The 12,146-nt window shown below is 41.3% G+C and overlaps 1 protein-coding gene across 1 annotated transcript; it reads right to left on the bottom strand.

Annotated features, from left to right (window-relative positions):
• Positions 1-1,075: 1,075 nt before the first annotated feature.
• Positions 1,076-8,623, bottom strand: LOC141418131 (zinc finger protein 416-like). The gene is made up of 2 exons (XM_074058442.1): positions 8,448-8,623; positions 1,076-5,137 (listed from the first exon to the last, which is right to left on the bottom strand). The coding sequence occupies exon 2, from the start codon at positions 5,100-5,102 to the stop codon at positions 4,569-4,571; it is 534 nt and encodes a 177-aa protein (XP_073914543.1). The 5' UTR covers positions 5,103-5,137; positions 8,448-8,623; the 3' UTR covers positions 1,076-4,568.
• Between the last annotated feature and the right edge of the window lie 3,523 nt (positions 8,624-12,146).

Below are 12,146 nucleotides of genomic sequence, written 5' to 3'. Positions count from 1 at the left end.
AGATGATTTTATGGATTTCATTGGAACCTGCTATAATATACCCCTTCCACATGAAATTTTACTAATTTTTGTCTCATTTTTTTTGGGAGGGTTTAACTTTGCCTTGGGCATTTCTATCTTGTTTATATTTATAAAGAGTTAATTCTTGGTGGTTTATTTTTATGGTACATTTAGTCTCCGTGTCTTTAATTTCTGCCCTAATCTTTACTATTTCTTTCCATCTATTTAGTGGACATTTTTTTCTTGTTTTTCTAAGACCTTGCACTGCCTCATTAGGCTATTTATTTGAGACCTCTCTGAATTATTAATAAATGGACTACTGACTTTAAATTTCCCTTTCAGAACTGTGTTTGCTGTATTTAAAAGGTGTTGGTAAGGTGTGTTTTCATTTCATTTGATTCTGGTATTTTTTAAATCTCCCTGTTTTCTTCAGTTACCCACTGATCATTCAAACACATTGTCAATCTACAAGACTGTATAATTTCTCTTGCTGTTGTTTTTAATTCCATCCCATTAAAATCTGGTGAGAATTAAGAAATTATTTCAGTATTTTATTCTTCTTAAATTTTGATTTATGACCCAAAATATGCTGTGTTGGAGGCTGTGGTGAAGAATGGGTAATCTGTAGCTATGAAGTGGAATATCTTGTAGATGTCTGCAAGTCCATTGATCCATGGAGCAGCCTAAATCTGAAATTTACTCTAAGATTTGTTTGTATGATCAACCTACTCATGAGAGTAATTTATTACAGTCAGACATTATTATCTGCTGCTATCTGTTCCTTTATGTTGGAAAGCTAAGTATACCAACTTTTGGTATATGTATATTTACAACTGTTATATCTTCTTGATGAAAATTTCCCTTTACAACCAGAAATTCCTGTTTTCTTTAATGGGAAGTTCTTGGCAGCCATCCATATTGGGGAAAAACTAACAGAACTACTGTCTGCCATGCCCACTAAGGCATGGATGCTTGAGGGACCCCCAAAATTTGTCCATCACCTCATACACAAGGATCCTAATTCTCCATAATGTGACCCAATACAGTTAAAAGAACTACCAAGATTAAAGCTGGATATAAAAAAATGCCTTTATTAGTGCACAATCCTGAGCAATGTGAGGCAGAAAGTTACATGTAGTGACTTGATGGTAGAAATATCAACTACAAGTGTCAGGTGAGACCAAAACCTTCCATGAAGAACCTAAGCCTTCCTTCCAAGCCTCCATCTGAACCACCACTGAGTTCATTTGTTCATAAAGGAACTGTCACACAGCAAGATCACTCAGCAAACAAAATAAATATGCCATAATTGTACATGCTACTCAAGATTTTCCTCAAGGAAGGGAAGAAGAGACCTGGATGCCTTGCCTTACCACGTCAGGGTAGCCTGACCTGAAGTGCAGGCTGGTACAGGGAAATGGCATCCCTAAGATAGGGCAGCAGTGATTTCACTCTGGCCAAGGTCCTGTAGAGTCCACAATGTGCAGAGCAGCTCTTGCCATCCTCACCCATGTTTAATTCATGGGGAATTTCACCCACTGGTTATCTGTAAGTATGATGTTCCAGTTCAGATACATGAATCCCTGAGGCTCTCCAATATGGATATACTGAAAAAATGCACATTCTGTTTAGGTCCAATGCTAGTCCCAAGCAGGAACTTTCTGCTGCTAAATAAGGTTCGATCTTGGGCTACAAGTTTTTTCCATATTTACTACCAAAATGGGAGATGTATGTGGTGTGGTACTTTTGATAAAGGAGGTCCACATTGTGTGAAATAGTTCCATCTTTGCTGCATTCATAAGGCCATTCTCAGGTGTGAACCCTTTCATGCATACTGAGGAGAGTTCTTTGGCTAAATCACATGCCACACCAACCAAAATCACAGGTTTTACCTCCATGTGAATTATCCAGTGATGAATAATACTTAGTTTGGGCACAAAGACTTTCCCACCTTCTTCAGTCTCATAAGGCCTTTCTCTAGAGTGGATTTCCTGGTATACAGTTATGTCAATGCTTTGCCTCAACGATGTGTCACATTCCTTACATTTATAAGGCCTCTTTCTATGGTATGCTCTCTAGTATACAGTAATGGCATGTACTTTCTTAAGTGATTTCCCAAATTCTCTGCATTCATAAAGCCTTTATCTAGTGTGGACTCTGGTGCAGAGGAAGTGAGCAGGCATCAAGAAACAATTTCTCTCACTTGTTATGATTATAGATTTTTTTCTTTTTTTGTACTTCAGACTCTCAAGCTATAAAAGCTGTATTTTTGTGGTCAGGAGCTTTTCTTCATTTAAACAATAAATAGGCTGGTAGAGTGGCTCAAATGGTAGAGTGCCTGCCTAGCAAGCATGAAGCCCTAAGTTCAAACCCCAGTACCACCAAAAAGAGAAAAGAAACCAAAAAATGGAGGAAGGTAGGGAATAAGAGAGGGAGGGAAGGAAGGCCGGAAGGAAGATGAAGGATTGGGAATGTTGCTCAGTGTAGAGCACTTATCTAACATGCCTATTGCCCTGAGTTTGATCCCCATCGTGGAAAATGAAGGGAAGGAGGAAGGATGGGCTGATAGAGTGGCTCAAATGTTAGTATGCCTGCTCAAGAAGCACAAGGCCCTGAACTCAACCACCAAAAAGAAAAGGGATAAAGGAAGGGAGGGAGAGAAGGATGGAGTGAGGGAGGGAGGGAGGGAGGAAGAGAGGGAGGGAGGGAGGAAGAGAGGGAGGGAGGGAGGAAGGAAGGAAGGAAGGAAGGAAGAAAGGAAGGAAGGAAGGAAAGAACTTATATTATCTTTGCAAAGTGCAATGGCTGCTAATACTTAGATGACTCACCATTGGGAATGACCAGAAGCAACAGGTCAAAAATAGCTTGGGAATCCTAGTAAAGATCATTACAATCGAACAATTTCCTTGGCAATAGACATCAAAATCTCTTCTCAGCTGAGGTCCTGTCCACATACCCCTTCCAGGGTTTCTCTTAGTTTAATGTTTCTCATTCTGGGGAAGCACCTTATATACAGTTGGAGCAACCAGGTGCAAAATGTCTTTATAAACAATGGCACACATGTCACCAAGATAAGTCTACTAGGTGCACTGATCTGCCATTGGAGTCTTTAAGTATTATGCCTGTTGCAAAGAAACACTGTGCATAGATAACTTCCATATCCTCTACTCAATGCCCACAGCTGGTATCACAGAAATGATGGTGAAATGCATATAGACTATGGTGGGAGTGGGGCCAAGCCCCACCAAAAGAAAAGTCCATAGGATTCTTTTGTTGTGGGGCTGGGGATTAAACCCAGGGAACTCCACATGGTAGACATGTATTTTACCACTGAACTATACTCTGACATGCATAGATCAGGATGTGGACACTGGGTCAATTTGCAGAAGGGGTTGTTTCATAGAACTGGGCCTCTAAAGACAGTAGAATATGTTAAAGTTGAACAGACAGGACATTAAGATGAGTTACAGCACATGGAGGAGAGGCAAGGCTTCCACCTCTTCAAGCAGCCTTCAGGCACTGCTATTTTATGGTACTGTTATTCATGAGCAGGAATAAAATCTACCAAAATCACCACAAAGCCATATTCAGTAAAATCTTTCCAGCTGGTGAAAAGTGAACTGTGTAGAAGACTGCTTGAGTTGGGTTTGAGTTGAAAAACAACTCAAGCTGTTTTTCAAAGTACATGTGCACAACTCAAAATCATATTAGGGTTTTCCTCACTGAGAGATTTCTGGTGATGAATGAGACTGATTGTATGCTCAAACACTTTCCCACATTCTTCACTCATAAGGCCTTTGTCCACTGTGGACTTTGTGGCATAAATTAAGGGACCTTGTTTGAATAATTTTCCTCATTCTCTACACTCAGTGACCCTGTGTCTTTGTGCATTCTCAAGAGTACCATAAGGGTACTTGTTTGCATGAAGGACTTTCCACATTTGCTACATCCATAAGGTCTTTTTCCAGAGTGAATGCTCTGATGTTTTCTAAGAGCAGATCTTCCCTTAAAGGACTTTCCACATTCTCTACATTTATAAGGCCATTCTCCACTGAGGACTCTCTGATGTTCAGTAAGTACATCTCTTCACTTAAAGGATTTCTCACTCATACACTCATAAGGCCTTTCTCCAGTGTGGGTTTTCCAGTGTTCAATTATACCACTTATGTACTTGAAAGATTTTCCACATTCTGTACACACATAAGGCCTTTCTGCAGAGTGCACTCTCTGATATGTTGTAAGAACAGATCTTCCCTTAAAGGATTTACCACATTCTCTACATTTATAAGGCCATTCTACTCTTTGAACTCTCTGGTGTTCAGTAAGTTCACCTCCTCACTTAAAGGATTTCTCACATTCTCTATACTCATAAGGCCTTTCTCCATGGTGGCCTCTCTGGTGTATGATAAGGAAATTTCTTTGCATAAAGGATTTCATACAATCTGTACATTCATAAGGCCTTTTTACAGTGTGAACTCTGATATACAGTAAGAGCAGAACTATTCTTAAAGGATTTTCTCACATTCTTTACACTCATAAGGCCTTTCTTCAGTGTGGACACAGTGGTGCTAACCAAGTGAGTAGCCATCATGGAAGTTTTTCTCATGCTTCCTATTCTCATAAAGCTTTTTTCCATTGTGGATTCTCGGGTTACAAAAAGCCACATTTTTATAGCTGATAGCTTTGCTGCTCTTAACCAACCTGGAACAACTTTTTCCATGGTGAAACATGTCCTCCAGCTGAGCACGGTTTGGCCTTTCACCATTAGAAATGACCTGGGGTTTCACAAGGTCAAAAAGAGTTGGGAAATCCTTCCAAAGGTCATTACAATTGAACCACTTCCCTGACACAAAAAATTCACAGTGCTTCTCAAATGAAGTCCTGTCCATGATGCACTTCAAGGGATTCTCTTCAGTGTGATCCTTCTGGGCTAGGCTTGCGCATGCTCCATACATGTACAGCTTCTGCACAAGTGCAGCAGCCATGTGCAAAATGTCTTTCAAGACAAGGGCACAGATGTAGCAGGGGTGAGTCTTCTGGGTGGATGGATCTGCCTTTGAAATCATGAAATGTGACATCTCTTCCAGATGAACAGTGTGCATTGATGCCTCCTTATCACTTACTCCATGTGCACAACCTAAAAGCAGAGAAACCATAATGAAATGCATGCAGACACTGGTGGGAGCAGGGCCAAGCCACAAGATTGTAAAAGTTCATAGGCTTTTTAGTTATTATGGATATACTGAGGATAAACGTAGGGCTTGCATGTGGCAGAAATGCACTGTATCCCAGATGTACACATCCTGCACTATAGGAATGTTTTCAGAATGTGGAAGCAGGGCTCACTTTGCACAGGGGTTGCTTCACACAACTGGTTTCTAAACACAGTAGAATCTTGCAAACAACACAGGACGGGAGGTGACATGGAGGATAGGGTCGAGAGCAAAACACCTTCATGCACTGGTACTTTGTGGTACTTATGCATGAAATACAACAAAAATGCCCCAATTCACTGCACAATCTTTTTTCTTTTTCTTTTTCTGGTACTGGGCTCAGGGACCACACCTTGAGGCACTCCACCAGCCCTTTTTTTGTGTTCAGTTTTTTTTTTAAACAGGGTCTCATGAACTATTTGCATGGTCTGGCTTTGAACTGCAATCCTCCTGATCTCTGCCTTCTGAGTAGCTAGGATCACAGGCTTGAGCCATCATTGCTCTGTTTTCTATACAATCTTATTCAATAAAATCCCATCAGCTGGTTACAAGTGCATGCTGTATAAAAGACTGTCTGAATAAGCACTTTTGTAAGTGTCACAATGTGCCCCCAAGACAACAATAATTGGATAATAATTTTTTTAAAGACTACCTCTTATTATATGAAAATGAAACAATGAGAGCTGTTGAACTGGCTCTACAAAAAGGTGGAGAGGGATAAAAGGAGAAAGATGGGAGGTTATTAATCTAATGAAGATATGCTGTAACCACTTTTGTAAATGTCACAATACATAAAATGCTAGTAAATAAAAAAAAACTTTTGAAAAGAAGACAGCCTGATTCATGTTGCACTGAAAGCTCAAAGTACATATTAGCAATATGTAAAGATATGTTCTCACCTCAAAACATATCAGGCATGGGTCACTCTTGGAGAACAGTACAGAAAGCACAGTGCATTGCGTGTAGAACACTAAAGACATAAGATAGTTTCATCATCAAATGGAATAGCCCATATGTCATGACCTCCATCAGGTATCCAATCATGGAAACAACCCTTTTCAGAAAGCTCACTGGTGCAATCATTTCACCATGAACCCATATAATTCTGGGTACCACAAGTCTGAACTACAGTGTCCTCATCTGAGAATACTTAGCCAGGTATCAAGAGTCAGTAGAAATCATATTGGGAACCTACAGTAAGGGTGGGACTTTTTTATCTTAAAGGGGCCACAAGCAGGTTTCTGGGATGTTTTGTCTATACCTATTCAACCAAAAGTTAGAGATGTATTACTAATGAGAAGCAAGATCTGATTCTCTGGGAAGCTGAAGATACCATTTCAGCTGCTTGTAAATGTTACTGATCCAAAAGGAGACACCATGCATAGATTCATTCAGACAGCGTGCATGCTTTCTACCTGGATGGCAAATGAACACTATATACTGTTCTTCATGTACTGTTGACTGAAGAGCTGGAGTAATACTGGGGCACTTCATAGGGTTGATTAGGAACAGGAGGGATGACCCAAAACCAGGTGGAGATCTTGCCCTCCAGACTGGTCCTGAAGGTATCATATTTGTCAACAGGCCTACAGGGACTGAATCATACAGGCAGCTACACCCTCCAACTGAGGCTCCTCCACCAGCAGACAAGGTTGTCATGGAGGCTGTGAAGAGAAGAGTTCAGGCCTGCTCATAAATAACTGCTACAGTTATGGGTCAGTGGAGAGTTATGAGACCAATACTGTGCCTGTAGAAAGGCCAAGAACCTCTAGTGGGAAGTTTAGTCTACAATCACCCTCTCTCCCAGGACTCCACTGCTTCACTCATCCATCCCCTGCTCTCCTCATTCCATCCTCTCTACTTCACAGCAGATAACAGACTCCAGTGCCACAGATGCTTGCTCGCAACTAATAGCAGCACTGATTGCTGTGTTGTTACACACCAGCAATGAGATGCTGAGAGAGACATCATCTAAACTCAGAATCTACCAACCAAACTCAATGGATCCCACAAAGCTATTCCACGGGAACCCACAGCACACCTACAATAGAGTCCAATGTTACGTCATTCTTTATTCATATACTCAATGCCCGACCCTGGGAATATCATTAACAGGACGACTCCACATTCTTGTAAGTCCTTGTATCAACTCTCTCACAATACCTCACATCTCTAGGCATTTCCATCCACTGCTCACATCCTAGGAGTATCCCTGATGTTCCTGCATGTAATTCAACACCAGGTATCCAGAATACAAAGAAAATAGAATATGATCTAAAATGATCCAAGCGCACTGCCAATCCCCACTGCCACAGGCAGCCTCCCATCCTAGTCTACATGCCTTGCTGCTTTGACTCTGCTCTTGTCTCAACCTCAGCCTTGAAGAACCAGCTATGGATCTGAAACATCCTTGGCCCTACTCCACCTAGGGCGCCATTCATGTCCTCTCTCTAGTCACAGACTTTCTCCCTCCAGTAATTCTCATTCTGCGACTAGCCTGAGTGGTCTTCCTCCTCAGGCCCATTCACAGTAGCTTATGACCAACTGTCCCTAAACAAATACATCCTCCTCTTGAAAGACCCCAGATACACTGAGGCTCACCACAAAATTGGTGAGTCTGAAGACCAACAAAAAGCAAAGATTTTGGCTTCAGCATCACGTTGCTCAGTACACCCAGATATCAGCATCCAAACAGGTACATCGCCCATGGCACCATGACCACCACCCTACCAGACCGTCCTGTCCCCACCCGCTTCAGTGTTCATACCTGCACATCATGTTTACGGTGCCCATCACCCACATCCGGGGGTCCTAGCTTGACCCTCAATTCACCTCCCTTTCCTCAGCATTATGAGACTCCGCTGAGTTTGGATTCCAGGCTCTGAGTTTAGATGTTGTCTGTCTGTCCATCTCGTACTGCAGAACAACACGGAGGTCAGTGCTGCCATCACTGGGAGCGGGCATTAGGGGTAGAGGAGCCTCCCCAACCTCATTTAGCAGCTTTAGAAATGTGGACACCGTGGGCTGGAGGCCTGGCTCAAGTGGTAGCGTCCCTGCCTTGAAAGCGAGAAGCCTGACTTCAAACCCCAAGGACCTCAAAAAAAAAAAAAAAAAATGGGGTATAGGTCAGTGGTAGAGCATTTGATTGCCGAAAGACGCCATTCAGGAGCCCCAAACCAGGTTCTGTCACTCAGATGGGCTAAGGACGATTTGGCAGGGAAACTCGGCACTTACCTGATCCAGATTCCTCGGCGCGGAAGGCGCCATGGTATAACGCCGCTGCAGCTGGGACCCGAGCAAGGCCGTCACCACAGGTGTCCCTCGGACCAGCCGCGGTGTGCTGGGGACAACTAGAGGGACCTTGATCCTGATTCCACGTTCTTCCAGTCAGGAGAGCCACGCAGCGCCAAAATCAGACAGTAGGAGCGCCTTAAGATGAGGCCGGAAGTCCCACCCCAATCTGATGTTGCAAAACCAAAATTACTGTATTCTGAATGCTCACTGGGTCAGCGCTGCTCCGTTTCTCACGGAGCATTATGGGTAACGTAGTACCGACAGTTGCATGGTGGAACCTTGGCATGCTGGTGACCTGCATCCCCTGGAACAAACAGGGGCCCCTTGTGGCACCTGGGGAAAAAGCATCTTCACCTTTCACCCAGTGCTTTAGGTCAGCTTTGGCTGACTCCTTTTCTTTTCTGTTTTTTTTTTTTCTTTTATTATTCATATGTGCATACAAGGCTTGGTTCATTTCTCCCCCCTGCCCCCACCCCCTCCCTTACCACCCACTCCACCCTCTCCCGCTCCCCCCCCTCAATACCCCGCAGAAACTATTTTGCCCTTATCTCTAATTTTGTTGTAGAGAAAGTATAAGCAATAATAGGAAGAAACAAGGGGTTTTGCTGGTTGAGATAAGGATAGCTATACAGGGCATTGACTCACATTGATTTCCTGTGCGTGGGTGTTACCTTCTAGGTTAATTCTTTTTGATCTAACCTTTTCTCTAGTTCCTGGTCCCCTTTTCCTATTGGCCTCAGTTGCTTTAAGGTATCTGCTTTAGTTTCTCTGCATTAAGGGCAACAAATGCTAGCTAGTTTTTTAGGTGTCTTACCTATCCTCACCCCTCCCTTGTGTGCTCTCGCTTTTATCCTGTGCTCATAGTCCAATCCCCTTGTTGTGTTTGCCCTTGATCTAATGTCCACATATGAGGGAGAACATACGATTTTTGGTCTTTTGAGCCAGGCTAACCTCACTCAGAATGATGTTCTCCAATTCCATCCATTTACCAGCGAATGATAACATTTCGTTCTTCTTCATGGCTGCATAAAATTCCATTGTGTATAGATACCACATTTTCTTAATCCATTCGTCAGTGCTGGGGCATCTTGGCTGTTTCCATAACTTGGCTATTGTGAATAGTGCCGCAATAAACATGGATGTGCAGGTGCCTCTGGAGTAACAGTCTTTTGGGTATATCCCCAAGAGTGGTATTGCTGGATCAAATGGTAGATCGATGTCCAGCTTTTTAAGTAGCCTCCAAATTTTTTTCCAGAGTGGTTGTACTAGTCTACATTCCCACCAACAGTGTAAGAGGGTTCCTTTTTCCCTGCATCCTCGCCAACACCTGTTGTTGGTGGTGTTGCTGATGATGGCTATTCTAACAGGGGTGAGGTGGAATCTTAGTGTGGTTTTAATTTGCATTTCCTTTATTGCTAGAGATGGTGAGCATTTTTTCATGTGTTTTCTGGCCATTTGAATTTCTTCTTTTGAGAAAGTTCTGTTTAGTTCACATGCCCATTTCTTTATTGGTTCATTAGTTTTGGGAGAATTTAGTTTTTTAAGTTCCCTGTATATTCTGGTTATCAGTCCTTTGTCTGATGTATAATTGGCAAATATTTTCTCCCACTCTGTGGGTGTTCTCTTCAGTTTAGAGACCATTTCTTTTGATGAACAGAAGCTTTTTAGTTTTTTGAGGTCCCATTTATCTATGCTATCTCTTAGTTGCTGTGCTGCTGGGGTTTCATTGAGAAAGTTCTTACCTATACCTACTAACTCCAGAGTATTTCCTACTCTTTCTTGTATCAACTTAAGAGTTTGGGGTCTGATATTAAGATCCTTGATCCATTTTGAGTTAATCTTGGTATAGGGTGATATACATGGATCTAGTTTCAGTTTTTTGCAGACTGCTAACCAGTTTTCCCAGCAGTTTTTGTTGAAGAGGCTGCTATTTCTCCATCGTATATTTTAGCAAGCCTCAGCAAATATAAGAAAATAGAAATAATACCATGCATACTATCTGACCACAATGCAGTAAAAGTAGAACTCAACAACAAAAGTAAAGACAAAAAACATGCAAACAGCTGGAAACTAAATAACTCATTACTTAATGAAGAATGGATCATCGATGCAATAAAAGAGGAAATTAAAAAGTTCCTAGAAGTCAATGAAAATGAAAACACAACCTACCGGAACCTATGGGACACAGCTAAGGCAGTCTTGAGAGGAAAGTTTATAGCCATGAGTGCATATATTAAAAAGATTGAAAGATCCCAAATCAATGACCTAATGATACATCTCAAACTCCTAGAAAAACAAGAACAAGCAAATCCCAAAACAAATAGAAGGAGAGAAATAATAAAAATAAGAGCTGAAATCAATGAAATAGAAACCAAAAAAACCATACAAAGAATTAATGAAACAAAAAGTTGGTTCTTTGAAAAAATAAACAAGATCGATAGACCCCTGGCAAGCCTGACTAAAATGAGGAGAGAAAAAACCCAAATTAGTAGAATCAGGAATGCAAAAGGGGAGATAACAACAAACACCATGGAAGTCCAGGAAATCATCAGAGACTACTTTGAGAACCTATATTCAAATAAATTTGAAAATCTTAAAGAAATGGACAGATTTCTAGATACATATGATCATCCAAAACTGAACCAAGAGGAAATTAATCACCTGAATAGACCTATAACACAAAATGAAGTTGAAGAAGCAATCAAGAGTCTCCCCAAAAAGAAAAGTCCAGGACCTGATGGATTCTCTGCTGAATTCTATCAGACCTTTAAAGAAGAACTGATACCAACCCTCCTTAAACTGTTCCATGAAATAGAAAGGGAAGGAAAACTGCCAAACACATTTTATGAAGCCAGTATTACACTTATCCCAAAACCAGGCAAAGACACCTCCAAAAAGGAGAACTATAGGCCAATCTCCTTAATGAACATTGATGCAAAAATCCTCAACAAAATAATGGCAAATCGAATTCAGCAACACATCAAAAAGATTATTCACCACGACCAGGTAGGCTTCATCCCAGGGATGCAGGGGTGGTTCAACATACGAAAATCAATAAACGTAATAAACCACATTAACAGAAGCAAAGACAAAAACCACTTGATCATCTCAATAGATGCAGAAAAAGCCTTTGATAAGATCCAACATCATTTCATGATAAAAGCTCTAAGAAAACTAGGAATAGAAGGAAAGTTCCTCAACATTATAAAAGCTATATATGACAAACCTACAGCCAGCATTATACTTAACGGAGAAAAATTAAAACCATTCCCTCTAAAATCAGGAACCAGACAAGGATGCCCACTATCTCCACTCCTATTCAACATAGTACTGGAATTCCTAGCCAGAGCAATTAGGCAAGAAGAAGGAATAAAAGGAATACAAATAGGTAAAGAAACTGTCAAAATATCCCTATTTGCAGACGACATGATCCTATACCTTAAAGACCCAAAAAACTCTACTCAGAAGCTTCTAGACATCATCAATAGCTATAGCAAGGTAGCAGAATACAAAATCAACATAGAAAAATCATTAGCATTTCTATACACTAACAATGAGCAAACGGAAAAAGAATGTATGAAAACAATTCCATTTACAATAGCCTCAAAAAAAATCAAATACCTAGGTGTAAACCTAACA

Source organism: Castor canadensis, chromosome 16, assembly GCF_047511655.1.
Source record: "Castor canadensis chromosome 16, mCasCan1.hap1v2, whole genome shotgun sequence".
NCBI classification, from domain to species: Eukaryota; Metazoa; Chordata; class Mammalia; order Rodentia; family Castoridae; genus Castor; species Castor canadensis.
This window is presented reverse-complemented; position numbering and strand designations above follow the sequence as displayed.